The following is a 25,318-nucleotide window of genomic DNA, read 5'->3' as shown; positions in this document are numbered from 1 at the left end:
TCTGATATACTGTGTAGATGTCTTAGAGGAAGCCTGGTATGATAGAAAAAACAAGACTTGAGTATCTGACATCTCACTTTTGAGTATGTGATTATCTGCTAGTTGTGTGCCTTTGGAAGTTACTTAGCTCACACTTTATTAAAGTTATTACATTGGAATAATTGTATCTTTATGTATTAAAAATTTGAGGCGTATGAACTAAGGGCCTCAAATTACATTTGTAAGTGTAAACCAATGAGTACAGACTCTACCACACAATAAGGTGCTCAAAAATGATAAAGTCGGTATTATAAGCATCTGTTGAACATGTCTGTTTTCACTAAACTATGAGTCATTTGGGGTAGGGATGTCCAGTCATCTTTGTGTCTCAGTACCTAGTCCACTGTGTGGCACCCAAAGGCAACCAGTAAATGTTGAATGAATAAATCTCTCTAGAGTACCTATGCCATTCTATACACAACAGGTATGTGACACATTTTTACAGTGAATACAGTGACTACATCTCTGAATGCAGAATCATCATTTTGAAGGGATAGACAATTGCTTGATGACTCATCTGGGAGGGTGATTCCAGAGTTCTGTTGTCTGTACTTAAGTTAGAAATAAAAATCCCAATGCACCAATGTATAGTCTAGTGTGGCTATATTCTATTATTATGAGGAAATGAACTCTTTCACAAAATTTAAATATTTATATTACCCTTTTGCCAATGGCATTTTTTATCTTTAGCCGTTTTAACCATTCATCCCTTTTATATGATTGTTTTTTGATCACTTGGGCCAATGGAACATTAAATTTCTTTACTAATTATAATTGTCCCCAGGTACTTTTCACTCTCATGTATCTTATGGCTATACAGTTTGTAGTAGTGGGAGGTGGTTTTTTTTGTTTTTTAGTTTATTTATTTATTTTTTAGTAATCTCTGAACCCAGCATGGGGCTTGAACTCATGACCCTGAGATCAAAGAGTCAGCACACTCTTCTGCCTGAGCCAGCCCACTCTTCTGCCTGAGCCAGCCAGGTGTCCCAGTAGTGGCAGTTTTTAAACCCAGGTAATCTTTGCTGAAAAATGGAATTATACTAATCGATTGCCTCACAGTGCTGTTATATATGTACTCAGAGGCCACTGAAGTGAGAGCACTTTTTTCTCTACATTCTAAGTTATTCTAGTCATGTTCTTTTACATGTACTTTCTCCTTTTTCTCCCTCCTTAGGAATTGCTACTACTTTCCACTGCTATTAACCTAGTATGTCACTAGCAGATCACCCTTCTCACTTGCTATGGGCTAGGACACCAATTATCAAGATGGCTACAATAATACATAAATCATTACAAAACTTAATCATTAGGGTGTTGGTAATAGTCTCTCCTACAAGATGAAGTATGTAAGGTTTAATGATAGCTTGGAATATTTCTTTTGGGTTCTCCAGGTCCATTTCTATTTGTTTAACTTCTGTGTTCTAGAAAGTTGAGATTGCTGATCTTGAATTTATATAAGCAGCACTACTTATAAAATTAATAGACTTATTCTGTTCTGGATTGTGTTAAGTTTACCATATCTATAGTCCATTACAAAGATTATTCTAATAAAACCATTGCTATGTACAAATAAGATAAATGAAAATTACCTTGTAAATGTTTTTTACAAGCTCCATTGCTGTAAATGATTTTTCAAAATTATCACGAAACAATGTAAGAATTTGCTGTTCTCGGATATTTCTGTGAGATATGTATTCTAGAATTTTAGCTTCAGCGTTATGGATTACTGGGCCATGTCCTGAATTAGAATTATAAAAATTATTTCAACCAGATAAAAAATATTAAGTACAAATGAAGTTAATTTGTTCTATTTAACAATAATTCATATGATGTACTGAAAAAGCATACTAAGTATATTAACAAATAGGAATTACTTGGAAAACCATACAGATAGAAGATTTAAAAGTTATACTCAATGCCAAAAAACAGATAATTATATCAAAATCTGTATGGAATATTATTCTATATATTAAAAATAAAAAATAAACATTTAACAATAAAAATAGCATCCACAAGAGTAATGATGGGTAATATTTATAGAGTGCTCATTATTTGCCAGGCACTTTTCTAAAGGTTTAATATATATTATTCTTAGAAGAGTCTGATGAGGTAGCAACTATTATTATCCCTTCTTTATATTTAGAGTAGGAGCTGAGATATGGGGGGTTGGCAGATAACTTGCACACAGTTACACGTTGAAGAAGAGGTGGAGCTGAAGGGCTGACTTGAGAGCTCTCAATCACTCACTCTATGCTCTTAACCACTGTGTCACACTTAATGTAGAAAGTAGCTTCATGTGACTAAGATCTATTAAAAATTCACAAGAACCACAGTAGAACTTTAAGAATCTTATGTGTAAGGTAGTAATTCAGAAATGTTGATGACCCAGATTAAGTTATACTAAAATCTAGTTGCTCTTTAAGACAGTACAAATGAATATATGACACAAGTCTGCAAGAGGGATGTTTAAAATTTTTGAGAACAAAATATTCAGAGGTGGACTCACCCGTTATCAAGTAAAGAGCATGGGCTTTGGTTAGAATATTGACAATCATTTACTTGTATGGGGCCATGCAGGTCTGAATCCCTGAGCTTGTTTCTTCAGCCGGGCAGTAAAGTGAAGTAAAGCTACCTGCTTTACCGGGTTTTTGTTTTTTGTTTTGTTTTGTTTTTAAAGATTTTTATGTATATATTTGACAGAGAGAGACACAGTGAGAGAGGGAACACAAGCAGGGGGAGCTGGAGAGGGAGAAGCAGCCTTCCCGCCAAGCAGGGAGCCCAGTGTGGGGCTCCATTCCAGGACTCTGGGATCATGACCTGAGCTGAAGGCAGACACTAAATCAGCTGAGCCACCCAGGCACCCCATCACTGGGTTTTTGTGAAGACAACACAGTACAGGTCCCTGCACAGCACTGGCCAGGCTCTCATATATGGTGGCTGTGGCTACAGAACGTAATTTATATATAAGCTCCTGCTGTGTCAGGAAGCCAGTTTACGGATTCATTAAAGCAATCACTCTAAGAACCATTACTAGGCAGCCTCTCGTTAGCTTTGCTTCATTCAGTGTGAGTGAAACATATACTCTCTTCTCTTTAAAAACAGCTGTCAGCTTCCATTCCTCTTGTGTCATAATACGAATTCAAATGCCCAGCTCCACTGTGTTTCCGATCCTCTCAGTAAGAGAAACTCATGAGGGAATATAAGGGTACTGACGATACTCTATTTACAGATCTTTCTGTGGCTCTGGTTAGAACAAGTTAGAAGGACTTAAAAAATTAGGTAACCTAGTTTCTTTTCTTTTTCCTTCTGGGCCCTCTTGTTGAGTCTTATTATCTTTCTCCACTTTTAGGATGGAAGGGAGATTCATGCTGCAGAGCAGTGCGCGACAGCTGAGATACTAAAACAGGTTTCTTTTTCTGGAGAAGTGAAATTAATATAGTTTTAGAGTTGACATAGAAGCTACAGATATTTCAGTAGTGTGAGTTAAAGAAACTGAAGCTCAGAGTTCATGGCTAAAATGTGGCCTGCAACAGAAATCTAATAATTAACAAAAGTGAAGATACCAAAAGATAAATTTATTTCCTTTGTTTAACAGTTCTATTAATAGCTTTAAGGATGTTAAAAAATAAACCTTGTATCTTTATAAAGTAATTAATGTAACTTTCAGCCTTTTTAAAAAAGATTTTATTTACTTAATTTAGAGAGAGAGTGTGCATGTGAGTGCAGGGGCTGCGGGAGGGGTGGAGGAGGAGGGAGAGAATCTCAAGCCCATTCCCCCTGAGCCCAGAGCCCAGTGGATGGCTGGATGTGGGGCTGGACTGCATGACCCTAAGATTATGACCTGAGCCATGAGCCGAAGTCAAGAGTCAGTCACCTAGTCAACTGAGCCACCCAGGTGCCCCAACTCTCCAGCTTTTTTAATTGCATGGCTAGATAAGACTTAGGGGCATAATTTAAAGAATTGCTTTATGGGTATCTCTTCTAACTCTGAAAACATATAAAACACACACACAGACAAATCAAAATGAACCTTCTTCATCATTTCACACAAATGGTTTGCTAGATTTAAGCAACTACCCACCTGGATATATAATATCAGCTTTGATCTTTAATAGCTCTTTTAGGGAGTTCATATAATCATAGAGGTCTTCAAATACAGTTGTTCCTTCCCCTAGTATGCAATCTCCAGAAAAGATAGCATTCTCCTCTTCTAAAAGTAGAGCCATATGATCATCAGTGTGGCCAGGTGTGTGTATAACCCTGGTTAAAAGAAAACGAAGAAATAGCAGCAATTAGAAACTCTTAGGCTTAGAAGAAATTATTCTCCAGCTTTATCTCTGGATAAGACACAAGTGGTGTCAAACTGGGTAAAAAGCTCCTTTTTCTCTTGTGGCTCACTGAAAATTATCATCAGAAAATTCTCTGCTTTAAATTAGATTTCCCACTCTGAAGTACAAATTTAATACTTTTCCTTTTCTTATTTTATAAATAATAAGCATGCACCAATTACAGTATATGTTGAAAATAGAAAGGAAACTACTTAAAGGAGATATGAATTCACAATCATTCCACTACTCGGAGACAGTGCTTTTATTATTTAAAAACATTTTTTTTTTTTTCAATTTCCTTTGCATAGATGTTTATTTTACAATATACTTTGTGGTGAGACTTTGAGAAGAAAGCACCTTCCCAAGTTGCTGTTGGGAGAGCAAAATGTATAGTATAACACATATGGAGGGGAATTTGGAATTTCTAGCAAAATTACATAACCTTTTGACCCACTGGTCCCACGGCTAGAAATTTACCCTGAGAATACACGTTCACAAATACAAAAAATATATACAAGTTATTCATTACATTATTTATAAAAACAAAATATTAGAAACAACCTAGATACCCAACCATTGGACAGACACTATGGACACATTGTGGTACAACCACACCATGGAATACAATGCAGCAGTCATCAAAAATGGATGAAGATCTCTGTGAACTGATATGGAGTAATTTGCAGGATATATTGTCAAGAGGTAAAAAAGTGTGGTTCTTTTCATGCCTCTGCTCTACTGCTGGAGCAGGCCGCAAGCTGTACCTATGTTGCAACCCAACTACCCACCCTCTGACCTTAGTTCAGTGTTCCAGGCCACACAAGGCAGGCCTCTGGGCAGGGTGGTTGGTGTGGGCCCTGGAGCCTGGGGCCGTGTTTGGCCTGGGGTTCAGATCTCAGGTCCACAGGCCCCTGTGCTCTGTAGCAACCCTGATGAGGCTGCATGGCCTTGGGCCAGTCCCTGACATCAGTTTTGCTGAATGTGCCATAAAGCAGATCCTTGATGCTGCCAGGGCTATAGACCCTTTGCAGTCAGGCAAGTTCTCCCTACCCCGCCTCTTTTTGGCCTTATCACCAACCACCTTTTAGCCACACAGCCATCCAGACTGAGAAGATCCGGAAACTTGGGGGCCACGTGAGCCACGGCCGCAGCCCCACTGGCCAGCATCTGCGGGGGTAATACTGGTGGCATGTGTCACCACAGCATCAGTTTCAACACCCATCATCCAGGTTACTTTGGAAAAGTTGGTCTGAGACAGGACCACTTAAAGAGGAACCAGAGCCCCAACCAGAGCCCAGCTGTCAACTCTGATAAACCGGGAACCTTGGCAGGTGAGGAGACTCAGGTAAATGCTACCAAAAACAAGATGGGAGCTGCTCCTGTCATTGATGCAATGTGGTCGGGCTACTACGAAGTTCTGGGAAAGGGAAAGCTCCCCAAACAGCCTGTCATCCTGAAGACAGGAAAGCAGAAGAGCTGAGCAGAAAATCCATGGGTGTGTGAGGGAGCTGGGTCCTCAAGCCATGGGGGAGGAGGTTCATTAAATGCTAACCAGGGGGGCACCTGGGTGGCTCGTGGGTTACGCCTCTGCCTTTGGCTCAGGTCATGGTCTCAGGGTCCTGGGATCGGGCCCTGCATCAGGCTCTCTGCTCGATGGGGAGCCTGCTTCCCCCCTCTCTCTGCCTGCCCCTCTGCCTACTTGTGATCTCTCTCTGTCAAATAAATAAATAAAATCTTACAAAAAAATGCTAACCAGGGCTTTTCTCTTAAAAAAAGGGAAGATAGATAAAAAACTAATGAATTACAGCTGTCTATAGGGGCAGGCAGGTGGGATGTAGGGAACAGAGATCCAAGACTTACCTGATAGTAACTTTTTTTTTATTAGTTTTAACTTCTGAGCTATGTAAATATATGTTCTAAACATAAAACTATAAACATGAAAGAAATCAATCTTACCATATACTGGAAAGATAGCACAGTCATGCTACTATTAATTCAAATAATTCTGAAATACTAAGAATATACATCTTTAATAGAATGTATCTTAAGGTTAAAAGAAATGGAAAGATATTTTGAATTTTACTTAATAGGTTTATTGTTGGCAGTGTTACTGGTTATTGTGTTTCTGAAACTGTTTTGTATTTACTGTATCACAACATAAACAATAAGCTGATGTTGAGAAGCAAGGTTTTTACTGTGGGATAAAGAAAAAAAAATACATGAATGAGGAAATTAAGGTTTTGGGGTTTGTTTCTCATCTGAATTGAGGAATCATTATGAATTCACCATTTCATTTTTTTCCTTAACTCTATGAAAAGCCCAGAAGTAATGACACTCCACTAGTCTTGAGCATGCCTGACACTTAGTTCTGGATGGAACCGAAATACCATTTCCCACTCAAAGAAACCAGGGCTTCTTGCAGACATGGCTGGCTCCAGGTCTGGGACAGAGAAAGTAAACTGTGATATGGAGACTTTTTTTTTTTTTTTTTTTTTTTGGATTAAACCCGTTGCAACCTATTGATGAAAGTATTCAATGTTACATGAAAATAATTCCAAGAGGCATATTTCCACCAGTATAAGAGTATGTGGGTAAGGGTGTGCTTTTTATCTTATGGACAATCTTACAAACAATCACACATACAATGAGTTTACAAACAGACCCCCGATCTTTTTTAATCTACAGAAGCTCACTTGGAGAACCACTTTTTCAGAGTCTGCAGACTGTCTTATCCATTGATGGGTTCAGAGTGCACCCTTTATTTTTTCCCCCACCCCCCACTCCAGAAATCAGTAATGGTTTTCTTTGATAACCAAGGCAATAGCTTTCTTAAATTAGGGGATCAGAAATTCTAATTCTCCAGTCACCTGGGTAGCTAATGCTTTAATCTGCATAAAAACGGTGTTAACATTCACTTCACATAGGGAGGAGGAAAAAAGGAGATGACATCAGAGGTGCTTTGCTAAAGATCAGAGGAACTGCAGCTGTGGCCTTCCCATTCATCAGGTGGCAATTTATCTAGTTCTGCCACTTCTGTGATAAAGTAGACTTTATAAAGATGGCTCTCTTAGGAGATTTAGAACAGTCAACAAAAGCTGTCAGACTGACTTTTCTTTGAGAAATGGAACTCAGGTCACTAGAAAATTCTTGAAGGTTATATTCAGAATCAAATCCTACTGAAAAACCTGCTTCCTGCTTTTTCACCAAAGGGTTCTTGGTGGGTATTGTCCCCATCTCTAATGTATTTTTCCCCCCAAATTGGCAAGCAGACCAGATCAACTGGACATCAAATACTTGAGGACTTAAGTAGACTTTAACCTTCTGTTTATGGAACTTTTGCTTAATGATGAATCTTCCTGTTAGTATTTAAAACGACTGGGTTTTACTTTAAAAAAAATGGAAATAGGAAGCATCGTCATCAGCAAACTGTTTTGTTCAGATTCTAGCATACTTATAATTTATTTTTGTGAAAAGATTATTTACTAAGTTATTTTTAAAAAGATTTTAGAGACACACACACACACAGAAACAGAGACAGAGTAGGGAGGGGCAGAGGGAAGTGGAGAGCAGCCTTAAGCAGACCCCATGCTGAGTGCAGATCCTGAAGTGGGACTCAAGCTCATTGGCTCTGAGATCATGACCTGAGCTGAAACTAAGAGTCGGATGCTTCATTTATTTCATTTATTGAAACAAGATGGGATTGGGAGGGAGACAAACCATAAATGACTCTTAATCTCACAAAACAAACTGGGGGTTGCTGGGGGGAGGTGGGGTTGGGAGAGGGGGAGGGGGTTATGGACATTGGGGAGGGTATGTGCTATCGTGAGTGCTGTGAAGTGTGTAAACCTGGTGATTCACAGACCTGTACCCCTGGGGATAAAAATACATTATTAAAAAAAAAAAAAAAGGATGAATACCCAACTTTTGTAGCAACATGGACGGGACTGGAAGTGATTATGCTGAGTGAAATAAGTCAAGCAGAGAGAGTCAAGTATTATATGGTTTCACTTATTTGTGGAGCATAACAAATGACATGGAGGACATTGGGAGATGGAGAGGAGAAGGAAGTTGAGGGAAATTGGAAGGGGAGGCGAACCATAAGAGACTACGGACTCTGAAAAACCTGAGGGTTTTGAAGGGGCAGGGGTGGGAGGTTGGGGGAACCAGGTGGTGGGTAGTAGGGAGGGCACGTATTGCACGGAGCACTGGGTGTTGTGCAAAAACAATGAATACTGTTTTGCTGAAAAAATAAATAAATTAAAAAAAAAAAAAAGAGTCGGATGCTTAACCAACTGAGACACCCAGGCACCCCATTATTGTTTCTTGATCTGAAAGCTGCTCATATGATTTGTTCAGTTTATAACAATACACCATGTTGCACATGGATGATATACATACTTTTCTTTTTGTATATGTTAATATAAAGCTTAAAATAGGGGGCACCTGGATGGCACAGTCATTAAGCATCTGCCAGGGTTCTGGGATCAAGCCCCACACCGGGCTCTCTGCCCAGTGGGGAGCCTGCTACTCCCTCTCCCACTCTCTCTGCTTGTGTTCCCTCTCTCACCATCTCTCTCTGTCAAATGAATGAATAAAATCTTTAAAAAAAAAGCTTAAAATAAAAAAAAAGCTTTTAAAAAGCTTTTAAAAAAAAAGCTTAAAATAAAAAAGCTTAAACTCTTAAAAGAGTTTAAAACTCTTAAAAAAGAGTTTAAAAAAAACCTCTTAAAAAGAGTTTGGGTGGCTCAGTCAGTTAAGCATTTGTCTTTGGCTCAGGTCATGATCCAGGGTCTGGGATCGAGCCTCACATTGGGATTCCTGCTCAGTGGGGAGACTGCTTGTCCTTCTCCCTCTCTCTCTGCCTCTTCTCCCTGCTGTGTCTCTCTCTTAAAACCTTACAATATATGGTCTGTTTATGGTAGATGGGTGGTAATTAACTACCAAGGGCCAAATGTTCTTAATCTGCAAATTAGGTATAGATCTAATATCCATGATTGTGATAATTAATAAACCAGTACTGTGATTCCCAAGCCTTTGAGATAGGTCTTTAATGTGTGATGGGGGAAAATCAGTATCGTCAAGAATACTCTCTGAAGAATTAGTAATGTAATGTTTATTATCTTTTGGTATCATGAACAAATTACAGGAGACACTATCATATTTCCAACAGGAACATTTTAAGAAAATTGCCCAGAAATTAGTTGGGTTTATAAGTTAAATTTACAAATCAAAGGCATATTAGGAAAAAGGGAACACTGGCTTGAAAGGGGCACGGATACCCAGTTATTTTCTCTTTCTCATTCACTTGCTTATCCACTGCCCTCTTTGTAGATATTTGTTCCCTGTTGGATAAATATTCAGTGTTTTTATATGCCAGGGACTAAGGATCTGAAGATGAATCTGGCTTCTGCTGTGTATCAGAGAATAGCTAGTTTATCATCAAACCTCCTTCCTCTTTTTCCTGGGCATGAAGTTAGACCCTGTTTCCCAGTTTCCCTGCAGGCAGGAGTGGCCTATGACTGAATTTATAGCCAATGTAACAGAAGGTCTGGTCTCTGAAAGCCTCTCATGAAAGATCCCTTCTGTGCTCCTTCTCTGCCACCCACTGGACTGACTGAGGTGAACAAAGCAACCTTGAAACCAACTCTTAAGGATGGTGGAATCACAAGATGGAAGGTGTCTGAAACATTCCTGCAGGGGGGCCACTTGATAATCAGGAATCTTTCCTGGACGTTATGTGACTGGGAAGAAAACTTATTTCACGTATGAACCATTATGCATTTGGGGGTTGGTTTGCTACAGCAACTGGCATTAATGAATACTGTGAATCTAAGGGGTTGATGACCTTTTATGGAGATACCTACTTATACAAAAGTTACAATAAAATTTAATAAGTGCTATGACAAAATAATATGTTATATGAAAGTTAGAGGAGGAAAGGGGCGCCTGGGTGGCTCAGTTGGTTAAGCATCTGCTTTCGGCTCAGGTCATAATCCTGGGATCCTGGGATCAAGCCCTGCATCAGGCTCCCTGCTCACTCACTCACTCACTCACTCAGGGAGTCTGCTTCTCCCTCCCCCTCTGCCTTTCCCCTTGGCTTGTCCTCTCGCTCGCTTGTTCTCTCTCTCAAATAAATAAAATCTTAAAAAAAAAAGTCAGAGGAGGGAGCAGTTAATTCTGCCCAGAAAGGGTTCCTGAAATAAGTAACTTGTGGACTGAAGTCTGAAGAATGAATAAGTAAGTATTTATGAGGGAGACAAGTAGGGGGAAAGCCGTGATGCATACCTGGTAAAAGGGGAAGGCATGAGCAAAGTCATGAACATACATAATATGTCCAGGTATCTGGATATGGCTAATAGTATTTGCAATGGCAGTGGTAGGAACTTAGACCAGAAAAGTGGTTTGGGGCTAGATAGTGACATGGTAAGGAGAATAAACATGATCTCATATGCATTAAGAATTATTCAAGGTTAGAAGTGACATTGGGTATGAAGGGTAGTTTGGAAAGGGGAGCCTGGAGACAGGAATACTAAATAAGAAGTAGTGGTAGTGGACATGAAGAAAAAGGGACAGCATGGGCAAATATTTTTAAGGTAAAATCTAACATGATAAGATGTGGTGGGTGGGGAAAGGGGGAGTGATAAAGATGAATTGGAGCCAGCTTCTGTCTTAGAAGAAAAAATAAAATCTTAAGTGCTGAGAGCAGTAGGTGTTCTGAAGTCAGAAAGCAAGTAGACTGTGGGGGACAGAGGAGAACCCTAAGCGGTTCAGTTTTAAAATTACTGAGTTTGAAACAACTTTTCGACCTGATTTAGGTCATGGGGGATTATGGGTCTGACCTAAAACGTATTTACTTTAGGTATGGGTCATCTTTTGGAATTGAGAGCATGAGAAAGTCCTGAATTTAATTGATGAGTAGAGCCTTAAACCATTCCCAGCAGGAAATACTAATCCATTTCTTAATTTAAATTTTATTAAAAAACTGGTAATCATGTAACTCAAACAAATAACTTAAAAAAGGTGGATAGAATGAAAATTCTTTCTTTTCTCCTATTTCTCAAGCAACCTGGTGTTTCTTCCCAGAGTAACCATGTTATCAGATCTTCTATATCCTTGGGGATATTCCTCACTCATATAAGCAAAAATTCAGAAATCTTCCTTTACTCCCTTTTTATAAGACACATGCATAACCCCCACCCCCTTCCCTGATTAAAGGACATTTACTGACCTGAGAGTGGCACCTTCAGTTTTTATCACATCTCCATCTCGCAGATAAACATATTGTTGCTTTCCATCTCCTATAATTTCTTCTCTCGGAGGATCCCGTGGGAGTTTTTTAATGCAGTATGCAGTGTCTAGTAACAAAACATATGAAATATATTAAGTCATACTCTGAGTGATAATTCAGTCTTAAAAGATCAACTTTCTTTCCTAATCTTTTTCCTGTATTTGGTTTTTGCAGTAATTTCTTAAGCCTTTCTCTACCCCATTAATTTATTTCAGCCATTTTTATTCTTTCTTGTTTCAAACTCCTTCCTTTTGTAACACTGTTGCTTGATTCATGATTTTGTTCTTCTCTAAGTCTGCAGTCTTCCTATTTGTTCAATTTTGCACTTTTGTCATTTCATGTTTAATATCTGATTTCATTAAAAGTATGCTCTTTAAATTCTTGAATGAAAACAAAAAAATAAGAGATCAATTTTTCATAGAGCTAACACTGTGAATGATTGCAAAAATATTAACATTAAGAGACAAGAGAAAATGGGATGGATTATAGCAGCCTATCTCTGGGATTTGAACCATTTTTTCTACCTCAACAAAAGAGCTTTTTATTCTCTCATGCACTTCTAGGTCTACATAAAAGCCTTTGGGATTTTCTAGTCAGTCTTATTTTATATGAAAGTTTGAAAGTAGTTCTTCATAATTTTGGCTAGCTTTGATATCAAGATGGGTGTTGAAGAGGCAGCAATACAGAACTGAGGAATGTTTTTCTGTCTCGTCTTAGCATATAGCAAAAGAAGTCATGGCATCATGGCAGTACTTAGTAACAAAATGATGATAACATAGTGTTCTTTCTGTGACTGCTGAAAGGAAGCCCCAAACCCAGGACTGGGATATTACACCATTAAAATAAATTTAACCCATACTACTTCTCACTGACACAAAGAAAATCAATTAACCAATCAACAGCTGGGTGCCAAGTATACTATATATAGTGATTACAAGCACTGTGACATTGAAGTGCTTAAAAACTATCACAGTTGGGGAAATAAAACTTACAGATAAGAAATAATTAGAGAACTATATTCAGTACCATTTAATAAATACTAAATAGGCAATTCAGCTAATAAAAGCAATAGTTTAGAGAAAGGAAAACAATTAGGAAAAATTCACAAATATGACAGAACTTGAAGTGTGGCTTACAAGATGAATGATTTGGGAAAAGGTACAGAGAATGATTTATAGGAAGGGAACAGTATTAGGAAAAGCATAGAAATGACAATGAGCATGGTAGATGTACAATAATGTATGCTACCAACTTGTCTAATGCAAAACACTGGCTGAGACATGGAGATAAAGACATGGAGATTAGATGAGCTCAGATCATGGAAGGCCTTAAATTGCCTTTCACAGAACAGAGGAATTTAAACTCTACTATATGTGCGCCACTGTACTCTCTTTAGAAAGAAAACCAAATAGTGTTAACTGATCAATATGGCAGCTCTAGGTGGGACACTGGAGGGTGAGAGATCAGAAAGACCAGGAGGGGATGACTTGTTATTCTTCCAGAATGTGAGTATTAGAACTAAGTTGACAGCGACGAAACTTGGAAGAAAAAGACATTCAGAGGAAAACTGACAAGGCACAGAAGTCAGGCTAGTATGGGAGATAAGGAGATAGAAATATTGCAAGTATAATAAAAATAAAATAGACTGGGACTAGACCTTCTCTCTCCAGCCCCAAACCTATTATTTTATATCTTAGAGGCTGAAGCAAAAAATAATATGCTATTCTGGGAAATGGCATTACATAATAAGGCTGTCTTCACTCTGGAGTGAGATGGGGAGGTTTTTTGGTACGTGTTTATTTTTAATCTGTATAATTTTGTCTTTCAGTAAAGAAGGAGAAGTATTATATTTCTAGTTATGAGACCTCTGGCACAATCCTTCCAAAAAACTCACCATTATCTCGAAATTACAAAACAAATGTCATACTATAAAATAACTTTATGTCCATTTTTAAAGTTATGTACAAACATTAAAACACATATCCTACTCACAATAACAATCTGTTTAGACAGGATGGAGAAGGGCATGCTGAAAGCAATCATATAATAATTGTTATATTTAATAAAAGCTTATGGAGATATAACTCAATATTATAAAATTCATCCTTTCAAAGAGTACAATTCAGTGTTTTTAAAATACATCCAAAGAGCTGTATAACTATTCCACTATCTAATTTTATAACATTTTCAAAATCCCTCTAAAAAACCCTTTATCCAACTGTAGTCACTCTCTATTTTCTCCTCCTACCAGCTCCTGGCAATCACTTATCTACTTTCTTTCTCTATCATATGATTATTTTAACAGAAGAAAATCTTTGTTAAAGGTTTGAATAATGGGTTATAACATCATTGTTAATGCTAATTATGGAAGCTGACGCAAACACGAGATATTATAATACTTTCTAATGAAAACACAATCTGAGTGGCATAGAAGCAAACATTTGACTCCTAAGACCGGGATGGGAAATGTATGGCAAAGACCCAACTTCAGCTGCAAAATAAATCACATATTTATCAGGTCACAAAATATATTTTATAAGATTTACTCAAAAACAAGCCAAAACACTGGGGCAGCCTGGGGCTATATAGTTCTTATGTCTAGTAAAATTGTGGCTTCTTGCCAGCCACTGGGAGTTCTAGGATTATACACTGATTGTATCTTAAATGTTTGAAAGCAGGTTGCTGTATCTTCTCAATGGAATCTTACAAATGGCATTTGTAATTTTGGTGTGGCCAGTAAAACCACAGGTTGTTAGCATCATAAAGCAGCTGACAAATTTCTGCCATACTAATAATTAACTGAAGTAGTAAAATGATATGGAGAAAAGAAAATAATAAAACAAAATGGAACAAGAATGCTAGCAATTAAGGGTTTAGAGAATGAAGAAATACATGGACTCTTGAGGGGAGATTCTGAAAGGTACTTCTGCACTGTTTCAGTGCTGAGCAACTCAAGGTCTACATTCAGCTGGTCTAGCTTCAATACAGTTCAGAATGAAAGTCAATGACCTACTTCTCGAAGTTTTAAAATTTTAGTGGCTATGAGGCAAGGTCAAATTTCTCCTTGATTTTCTTTAAATCATAATCTATTATGCAAATATTCATTATTTTGTATGGTACCCAAAAATGATTTAAATTTTTTAAAAAAGATTTTTGAGAGAGAGACAGTGAGGGAGTGTGGGAGGGGGGAGGGGCCGAGGGAGGAGGAGAGAATCTCAAGTAGATTCTTCACTGAGCATGGAGCCTAACACGGGGCTGGATCTCATGATCCTGAGATCGTGACCTGAGCTGAAATCAAGAGTCGGACGCTTGACTAACTGAACCACTCAGGTACTCCTAAATTTTAATAAAGATATAGCTTTGGTGTCCATTAACAGATGAATGGATAAACAAATCCTGGTATAGTCCTCCCATGGATTACCACTTGGCAATAACGGAAAAACTTATTGATACTGAAACATAAGTGATCTCAAAAACATGACTGTGTGAAAGAAGCTAGAGAGTGATTCTGTATGCTTCCATTATGTGGCATTTTAGAATAGGCAAAATTAATCTATAGTGAAATAAAGCAGATCGGTGGTTGCTAGAGGGGGAATCATTGCAAAAAGAGGAGACCTCTTTTTGGGGTCATGAGCATATTCTTTATGTTGACTAGATTGGTCACAAAGATGTTTATCAAACTATATTCTTAAAATGGCTAAATTTTATGTATACAAATTCAAGGTCAATGAAGTTGATTTATGAAGGAGAAAAAGTAGGCCATAAATATTTAAAATGTTTAACATTAACATTTAATGTAACATTAAATTAAAACTCATGCTAAAAGATTTGGCTAAAGCTAGTCAAGAACCTTCAGCATAGTTTTTTTAATTCACAAAATGTAATGGGTAGATAGACAAGAGAAAGGTGAGGAGAAGTTAGACTGAAAGATAATTTCTTGTGGCATACAGTCTTCTAGGATTGTAAGAAAGGAGATTAGAGGGTAACAAAGTGAGGTTAAAGCGTTTTTTATAATGGGCAGTCTGGTGATCTGGGGGGCTTTGGTTGATAATATCTTGGTGTCTTAAATGTAGTCTCAAGTCCTAAAAAGAAGACATTTAAAAATATTTAAAAACACAAGATAAATGTGTATGTCCCTTCTGTGAATGAATGTTCCTGACCCTCCTGTCCTTCATATGCCCTGAACTTGCCAAGTATACCCCAATTCTAGTAGCTCTGCTCCTGCAATGTCTTCAGGCTGGTATAGGCTCCTCTCAGATACCTGTATAGCTTTCTCCCTCTTCCTAGCCACCTTGAATACAAGCCACTGCCTTCTGTCACTTTATTTTCTCTCCCCTTTTTCTTCACTTAGCTTTATTTTTCTTCATAGCACCTATCACTCTGACCTATTATTTATTTACCATTTACCTTCCTACTAAAATGCAAGCTTCAGGAGAGCAGAGTCTTTGTTTTGTGCACTGCCACATCCCTTGTGCCAAGAACAGGGCCTGGACAAGAGTGGTCACTTGAATTTGTTAAAGGAAGGAAGGAATCAGTGTGTGTGATGGTGAGATGGGGGTAAAAGGACCAAGGTGGTAAAAGTGTCAGAACTGAATAGGTTTCAGGGATGGAGAACTGTCAATTCAGTGATCTTTCCCCAGCATTTTCGTGTATCATAGTAATTGCCTTAAAGTTATGGAAGACCTGAGATCATGTTTAGAGTGTGGACAGTAATAGAAGCTACCTCACAGACCCATGTAGTGTTTATCACAGTGCTTAGCACATAGTAAATGCTCAAGAGTGGTTAGTTATTATTAACTCTGAAGCAACAACTGTCATTATTACTACTACAGGCAAAATCCACTGATCTTCTCCCCTGGGAAAAGGGGAAAATTAAGAGGGATAAGAGTTTTGAAATAGAAAATAGGACTCTTCCTTTCCTCTTTTGTTAAAATTGGGGGCAGTATCAAAAGTATATTAATTTCTAAAAGTACCATGTAAGTATATGAGGTTTTCAGTAAATGACTGACGGGCTTACTTAGTTCTGCAACAGAAATAAATTATTCTGAAAACATAGTTTTTCTCAAAGAGCTTAATTAAAGTTTTCTGCTTACCATTAGCGATGCTTTTACAAATATCTCCTATGCCCCCAGTATGATCATGGTGCCAATGAGTCACTATGATTTCCTGGATGGTTGTGTTAAATTCAGTCAGAGCCTGCTTTAAACAGCTGATATATTCTGGAATTGCTGGTTCTCCAGTGTCAATGAGGATTCTCCTGAAAATTAAATGGACGATAATCACACAACTGGAACACAGAATTAATAGAAGCATATTTCTCACACAGATAATTCCTATTACATTTAAGAAACTGCTTAAATTGCTTGGCTCTCAACCTGCTTGAAAACCAGCTATATGATATTTTGCCTTAACTATTGTAATCTCACTGTAAGAAAAGTTCTCTAAAGAAATCTTAGAGCTCCATATAAGTCTGAACTTGGCAAGTTCAAGGCACAATAATATTGAATACTTACATACCACTTAAATATGGCACTACTCCAAAGACCTTACATATTTTAACAATTGTGTTATTCATCACAACTATTTAAAGGAGGTATTTTAGTATATAACTTGCCCAAGGTTACTCTGCAAATAAATGGCAAAGCCAGCATTCAAGCCTGGGTATTCTGTCTCCAGAATATGTGCTTTTATCCACTCTGCCGTTGAGATCTTTTACTACATATTCAGACGTCTCATAGATATGAAAGAATTAGATTCAGAGGTATTCCTCAAGAAACCTAGTCTTCTGCACTACATACAAAACTTATCATTAAAGTTTTACATTGGCTTCCTTCCACATGAAAATGAAAGGAATAGGGAAGCATGGGGAGATGTCTGAGTTGCTTTATTTCTTTACTTAAACAACCCTATCAGTTATATATTTCTGCTTGTGGTTCTGAACCTTCTTTATACTGTTTGCTCTTCCTCACCATTTCATGGGATGATGGTCTTTCTCTATAAAATTTTCCTGATTTTACATATATGTAAATTATATATACAAATATGTATATAAATATAATATATAATGTGTGTGTGTGTATATATATATATATATATATATATATATATATATATATATACAGGACATCTTCCTCCTCAAGAACCAACTCAATAAATTTTTTAATTCATGCCGCTTCACAATAGTACCTGCCTAATTCAGGTTGAGGGAGAGAAGGTTTGTCTTGATGAAAAGTCTCAGTCATTCACTCATTAATACATTAATAACTATAAATTATCTACTATGTACCATGCCTTTCTTGCAAGACAAAAAATCCTGTTTGCATTCTATGGAAAGTGGGAAGAGGAAGCTATGAGAACAAACAGTAACAGTGACAGATAAACAACATTCTGCAGAACATTCAAATGGGGTAAATATGACCTGAAGTATCTGGATGGCTATTTTATATTGGATGGTTTGTTTCCCTAACCCTGTTCCCTGAGATACACAGCCAAAAAAAACAAACTGTCCTCCAATGGGGGAGGAGTCAGGGTGGAGGTGGGGACAGTGGCCTTGTGATCCACAGGCTTTTATCTACACCGTAAGTTCCACAGAGCAATGGCTCTACTTTACAAGTACATAGAGTTATAACTGTCCCTTCTGGAGAAAGGGAAACTAGATGGATATACTGGCCCATGAATGCATTATGAGGTTCTGTAGGCAGTGGAAATATATGGAGGTAGTGGTTAAAAAACATTTAGGAGGCACAGTCAACAGGATTTTTTTTTAAACAACTGGATTTGGAAGGGAAGGGAGAAAATTAATGATTTTGAGGTTTCTAGGTAAGATGACTGGTATGAGATTAATTAAGACTATAAACACTGGAGGGAGCAAATTTGAGATAAATATGGTTTGGGTTATGATGAATTTTGATGACGCTACCAGCCATCTTTCCTTGCTTTTTCTTCATAGCACTTATTACCATGTGACATATTATATATTTACTTGTTTATTAATTTTGCCTATCTCCACACCTTCCCACAGCCTACAGATTTAAGTTCCATGAGGGGAGGAACCTGGTCTGATTTTGCCAGGATCTAGATGGTGGCATGTACTTGATAGTAAATGTTTGCTGGATGAATCAGTAAGGTAGTGGCTTTCTTTCATTTTATTTAATCATCAAAACAATCCCAAAATTTTATTCTCATTGTACAGATGAGAAAACTGAGGCCTTGACATGTCAGACGTATATGTAATATCGTAACTTGCCTAGACTCACGAATTCCAGCACAGGATACATTGGAACCCACACCTTTCTAACTGCAATGTGCATTTTCTTTGGATATGGGGAATACTCCAGTAGGTTTTGATGGACAACTTTAGGTAATGGGTTCTTAACCTTTTTCATGTTTTGGGCCCCTTTGGCAGTGTGGCCCATGGACTAGTCTCAGAATAATTTTTTTGGAGTGTATAAAATAAAACATGTAAGATTACAAAATAAACCAGTTCTATTGAAATAGTTATCAAAATTTAAAAAAAATTATGCTATAGTGTTACATGTGCTTCTTTACTACCATATAAAGTAACAAGATCAGCACCAAGACTTAGACTAATCATAACTTTTCTTTTTTAAAAAGAGTTTATTTATTGTTGAGAGAGAGAGAAGGAGCGTGTGTGCATGCACGCACAAGTAGGCAGAGCAGCAGGCAGAGGGAGAGGGAGAAGTAGACTCCCCGCTGAGCTGAGCAGGGAGCCCAGCAGATGCTTAACCATTGAGCCACCCAGGTGCCCCAATGATCATAATTTCTAAATGGAGATGAATACACATACAATTTTGAGATATCTATCACGACTATAATATGCAATGAAAATATTAGAGAAAAAAATCATAGGTACTGCTACTACTACTATGGTTGTCCATATTCATAATTGAATAAAGGCTAATTTTCAGTTTGAGGTATTTTAATAATGGCATAATTCTGCTCCCCCTCCCCACCCCACCCCGCTAAGGTGAGACTCCCTGAACTATATTGTTTTTAGCACCATAGAGTTCCAGTTAAGAACCCCTGATTCTGGTAGAGGAGGAAGAGAAGAGATGATAAAATTAGGTCTGAGTTACTATGAATGAATTATTGTTTGTTGATGTACCCCTAGTAATGTAGAACAGTCCTGGCCACAAAGTAAGCACTCAATATATATATGTTGAATAAGTTTAGTTCAAATTCTAATGAATGATTACCATGTACAAGATACTATGTTATGGGGGCACCTGGGTGGCTCAGTGGGTTAAGGCCTCTGCCTTCAGCTCAGGTCATGATCCCAGGGTCCTGGGATCGAGCCCCGCATCGGGCTCTCTGCTCAGTGGGGAGCCTGCTTCCCCTCCTTCTCTCTCTGCCTACTTGTAACCTATGTCTGTCAAATAAATAAAAATATTAAAAAAAAAGATACTATGTTATGGTTGTTATAAGATGCAAATCATTAGGTATTTTCTGAGCACCTACCATGAACCTAGTGTTGTCTGGATGCTATGATGGAAGAAGTGATAATAGTAGCTAACATAATAGTATGCTTTCCACATGCTAGGATTTGTTAAGTACTTTTGATTCTATTTTTCATTTAAATTTCACTGAATCTTCATAACATCCTTTGAAGTGGATGCTATTCAATTCTCAGTGTACAGATAAAGAATCTGAAGCTTAGAGAATCAATTGCCTTGTCGGAAGTCATAAGCTAGGGTTTGGATTTAGGTGACAAGAGTACAGAGTCTTAACTCTAATTACTACATTAGATTGCCTTTCCCTATTAAAAGATGAACTATTTGCCCTCCAGGAAGTTACAATTTTGGTAATAAAGGTTAAAACTGCAGCTTTTAGAGTTTCTTGAGCAGAAGAGGAACATGGAAATACTCTTCAGAAGATCTGGCTATTATTTATCCATTCAAATGTTACTGAGTACTATACACTAGGCATCACACTAGGTTTAGTAATGCTTTAGGGAAAATTCATTTGAAATCCAAATTTCATTTGGAAATTCATTTGGCATTCCCTAAATGCATTTAGGGAAATTCATTTGACACCAAGGAAGTTGGTAAGATCACCTAGGTAGGGAATATAGATGAGAACAGGAGAGACTGAGATTACATCTTAAGGAATTCACACACTTAAAGATCTGGTAAAGAGGGGGATTCCATGAAGGAGATTGAGAAAGAACAGCCAGAGAGGTAAAAGGAAACCAGGAGAATGTGGCATTAGCAAATTAAGGAGGGAATGGTCAACAGTGTCAAAAGATACTGAAGTTCAAATAGAATGGGAATGGAAAAGTGCCATTGGATTTAGTGATATAGGAGCTACCTGTGATCTCAGAACAGTATTGTGCAGACAGGTGGATACCAATATCTGAACCTCTTACTTGAACCCAATTAGTATTCATCGCTTGCCACCTGACTTCCACTTTATACAGTAGAGTAGCATTATCTACACACTAACTTATTCTAGCTCGATTATATGGATTCATCATATATATATATATCATATATGAGTGATTCCACTGGCCATTCCACCCCATGACTTTATGTGTGGTAGTGGAAGCAGTGTAAAGTGGGAGACCATGAATGTCTTCTCTCAGTTACTTTCAGGTTCTTTATGTCTCTTTTTAGCACAAGCACTTTGCTACACTGAATGTGGTTCTAGTGTTTAAAGATAACAGTATGTATTTTTCATACAACATGGCCCCTAAATGCAAGCCAACTTCTTCATCTGGTTTTCAAACAGAATCAGCCATCTGCTTTATTGCTGGAAGAAAAAGGCTGCACCAAACTTATTGTGATTGTACAAGATCTCTAACACAGTGCCTCCTAAGAGACTTTTTAGGGCAATTTTGATTATAGTCAATTTTTAGAATAGGTACTGATGTTAGAACTAGTTTAACATGACACACTGAAGAGAGAAGAGAATGCCTATGGACTTCTGGGGTGAGGGAGTCCCAGACAAGACGACTCTACTAAAGATATAAAGTATTTTTTTTTCACTGAATTCTCTATTGTCCTAGATTCTGGAGGCTGCCTAAAGCTCCTGTACCTACTGGACCCTGCCTTGTTTCTTCTGAACCTAACTTCTGCCTGTCTGACTTCAGTACTTCTAGTTCCTTCATTCTGCTCCATCTAAAATTCTGATTTACTGGAAAAAGGCAAATCCAGTAGATACTTCAAATGGAAACTCCAATTACTATTAAACTGTTTTTTAGAAATCAGTTATGTTAATTTTAACATTGAAATATACAATTAAATTCTTGCTTAAGAATTTAAGCAAATTCTTGAAATATACAATTAAATTCTTGCTTAAGGGGAACTGTATTTTATTTTTATTTTGTATTACCTAGGGTATACTAAAGACGAAGCATATAAAATTTTGTTTATGCACATTTGTGAAGTACACCGTATCTCACCACTTAGGCAAAATTACACTAAAACAATGCAGCTGAACAAGAGAAGAATCTTAGAAATACATATAGGTTATTCCATATGCAAAGTAACTTAAATGAGGCTACACAATAGTAACGAAAACCAAAATCAGTCTGCTTCTCTTTTCCCAGAACTACGGGGCTCTTTGGTGTTTCAGACTCCAGCAATTTGGAAGCAAGAAAATCCCGCCCTCTGCCGCTTAGTTAAGAAAAAGGCCTCAGCACAATTAATCACTTCTGTGAAGGGCAAGTTATACTCGAGCAAAACACGAGTGAAAAGTCAGAAGGTGAGCAAAGTAAATGCTTTCTTGGATTTTTAACGCCAGGCGATCCTAATTTCTCAACAGCTTATTACACTCACCCTGGCATTCAATATTAGGCAAAGCCCACTGGGTTTCAAAAGCAGGTAGTTTTAATTTTTCTATTTCACCCTCATTAGTCATTTCTAAGGTAGGTTACCAGCCGGTATTGCAGTGATTTGGGGGAGGCCTGGAATGCGGGCGTCGGAAGGTGGTCCTGGGTGCGGCTGCCTGGACCAGACTGGACACTGAGCTCCAGGTTGCAGGGGCGCACAGCCTCTCCGCCTTCGCCGAGCAGTCGTTCCAGCCTCAGCTCTGTGCTTCCCGCAGGCCGGGACGTTTGTTAGAGAGGAATAGGGACGTTTACCTGGTGCCGATCCCTACCAAGTAGGTGTTGGTGCCCTGCAGGGTCATGGGTCCCGGGTTACAGCCCAGGATGCGCACCACCCGGCTGGAGAGCCGTTCGATGCGCTGCAAAACAGCCGACATTTCCGGTGCTGCAGCCCGCGGCGGCGCAACTACTGGAACGCGGAAGCGGACAGTAGGTGGATGCGGGGGAGGTGGTAGGGCGGAGCCAGCTGTCGCCTGACGTAGCGCGAGCAGGCGGAGGGGAAATCACCAGCTGTGCTGGGGGCGGGGCCAGAGGTCACCTGACGCTGCCCGGCTCCGTAGGCGGAGGCGGGAGCGCCGTCCAGGGCGCGAGGCGTGAGGCGTCTCGAGGCGAGGTTGCGTTCGGCTGCCCGCGCGCCGTTCCTCGTCACGGCGTGGTTTCAGAGCAATTTGTGGCGAGTTCATCCCAGTGGACGACAGACATTTTAACCTGGGAAGTCTTGTGGAGCACAGGGCAGGCCGATTTGGGGTTAGTTGCGGAGCACTAAATTCTGGGAAGGAGGGCTTCTTATTTTTAGGCAATGGCGATGTGCGTGTGTTTTGTGTGTGAGGTAAGAAACCTGTTTGTTTTTTTATAATAAATAGGGGCAACTAGTATTTACTTAGTGCTTACTGCCACGCTAAGTTCTTTTTCTAAACACTATCTCATTTAATTCTCATAAGGCCACGAGGAGGAAGGCACTGTTTTTATGTTTGTTCTACAAATGAAACGGGGATTCGGAGACTTGGCAGGGTGCTAGCTGTGTGAACCCAGCTCAGGGTCTGAAGCCTTGTTCCTGGCTGTCTTGCCCCAACACTTGTCCCCCTCTCGTTAGATTCAAGGAGCTTGGCGCTTTATCCTTGGGCCGTGTTCCTGCCCAGAGACCTAGCTGGGCCTTGAGTTCCGTCCAGTTTTCGCTTTGAGGAGCCCTTTTCTAATCTGCTAAGCATGGACTATCCCAGTATTAACCACTCCTTCCTATTAAAAAAAATTGAGTTACGATTTACTTAAAAGGAAATGCGCAGATTCTACAATCCGTTTCATTGAGTTATGATAGTTGTATGTAAGCTACTGCAAAAGAGGTACATACCTCTGTCCCATATCCTCTGTCCCATATCCACTGTCCCAACTTGTCTTTCTCAAAACACGTAGGAGAGCGACACATTAGATGCTTGTGGTTATAAAATTTAGGAAACACATTTTAACACTTTTTTTGCAGGTGTTTCTGAAGAAGAGACTACTATTTTACAGTATTTGTTTTACAAATCGCTTAATATTATGGATTTCTTGAAAGACACACCTATTTTGTGGGTGACAGATTTCTTTGCCTTGTGTCTCAAAGATGTGCTTGTAATGGAAAAGTGTTTCAAAAACCTTGCTGAAAGGGCAATATGCCCTTTAAAAAAATGTTTGGAAGAACCATCAAAATTCCCCACATCAGTTACTTTCAACTCCCCAGTTTTATTTATTTGTAGTCTCTTAATGGCTATTCAGTCAGGAAGCTACCTCCATTTTTTCTTTTGAAAAACCTTGTGCTGGAAATTCAACAAACCTTTGGGAAGAGGGTGAAACAGCAATTTCTGGGACTGGTGGGCAGTTCCATTTTTTTTTTTTTTTTTTTTTACCCCTTGGCTTTTTGTTTTAAAATAGAATTTCCCTTGTGGCTTCCATCTCTTTTGCTTTTAATTCATTGCCACAGTCTTCCATCTGCCAAATGGACTTAACAAATAATTTAAAACTCAAGTGACTTCAGTTGAGTCATACAAGGAGCTACCAGCCAAAGAAGGGGAATAGAGTTTGGGTAGTTAACTTGGTTTAGACAAATTAAAATTGGATGATTGTGGGATATCCTGGTAAAGAAATCTATAGACTGTTGGGTAAATATGGATTGAACTTAGAGATCTAGGCTGCTACTACAAAATTGTCTTTGTGGATATGTTTAGTATGTGACTTGAAGTTTAAGCTCTTCTCCAAGAAATAAGAATGATTTTGGGCAACCTTCCTGGGTCCCTGCCCTCTTCGGGAGCATTGTACCCAATAAAACTCAATAAACTTTGCTTTCCTGCCCACCAAAAAACAAAACAAAAAACCCAAAGACTTTATATTCTGTTCAGTTACATTTATAATCATTTATCATTTCCTACAGTATGCATAGTATTATTGTAGACATATGGGAGGGTGTTAAAATTATAGTTAGCTTTCTAGAGGCTTATTACCAGGAAGGAGACATACATTATCTTATTTTAAAGCATATCTGAGTAAATCTTAGAGAAGTATAGTTGAAGTGACAGGATTGCAAGGAGGAAGAAGGAGACTCAAATTGGGAAGATCTGGGAAAGCTTAAAGGTGGTAGGGTTTTGAGCTGATCCTTAAAGGACTGATGTAACCTCATCAGGTAGATGGAGGTAGGAAAGGCATTCTGGACAGTAAATAATCCTGAGAAAAGGCTTGGAAATAGAATAACTGTAGTATTTATTTTGGGAAACCAATAATCATATCCTTGGGACACAGGTTTTAAGGTGTACAGTTTGAAAAAGGTAAGACTAAGTTAAAAAAATA

At 38.5% G+C, this 25,318-nt stretch overlaps 2 protein-coding genes across 7 annotated transcripts in view; one reads left to right on the top strand and one right to left on the bottom strand.

The window, feature by feature from the left end:
* Positions 1–22,929, bottom strand: part of LACTB2 (lactamase beta 2) — a 34,604-nt gene extending 11,675 nt beyond the window's left edge. For all 4 annotated transcript variants that reach the window (XR_006820742.1, XR_006820748.1, XM_046022391.1 and 1 more), the window contains exons 1-5: positions 22,757–22,929; positions 16,749–16,912; positions 11,596–11,722; positions 4,121–4,299; positions 1,629–1,777 (exon numbers count right to left, since the gene is read on the bottom strand). Coding sequence is in view for 2 of the 4 variants with exons in the window: in XM_046022391.1 (XP_045878347.1) it covers positions 1,629–1,777; positions 4,121–4,299; positions 11,596–11,722; positions 16,749–16,912; positions 22,757–22,878 (741 nt within the window). In the remaining 2 variants the exon portion in view is untranslated. The remainder of the gene's footprint in view (positions 1–1,628; positions 1,778–4,120; positions 4,300–11,595; positions 11,723–16,748; positions 16,913–22,756) is intronic.
* Positions 22,170–25,318, top strand: part of XKR9 (XK related 9) — a 52,556-nt gene continuing 49,407 nt past the window's right edge. Inside the window, exon 1 of one of the 3 annotated variants that reach the window (XM_046022354.1) lies at positions 22,170–22,377. The gene's annotated coding sequence lies outside the window, so the exon portion shown is untranslated. Of the gene's footprint in view, positions 22,378–23,104; positions 23,331–25,318 lie in introns of those variants that run through there. The other 2 variants (XM_046022364.1, XM_046022350.1) reach the window with 2 other exon arrangements.

The sequence above is a fragment of the Meles meles genome, chromosome 1 (assembly GCF_922984935.1).
Source record: "Meles meles chromosome 1, mMelMel3.1 paternal haplotype, whole genome shotgun sequence".
Lineage (NCBI taxonomy): Eukaryota > Metazoa > Chordata > Mammalia > Carnivora > Mustelidae > Meles > Meles meles.
The sequence above is the reverse complement of the archived record's forward strand: the minus strand, read 5'-3'. Positions and strand labels throughout refer to the sequence as shown.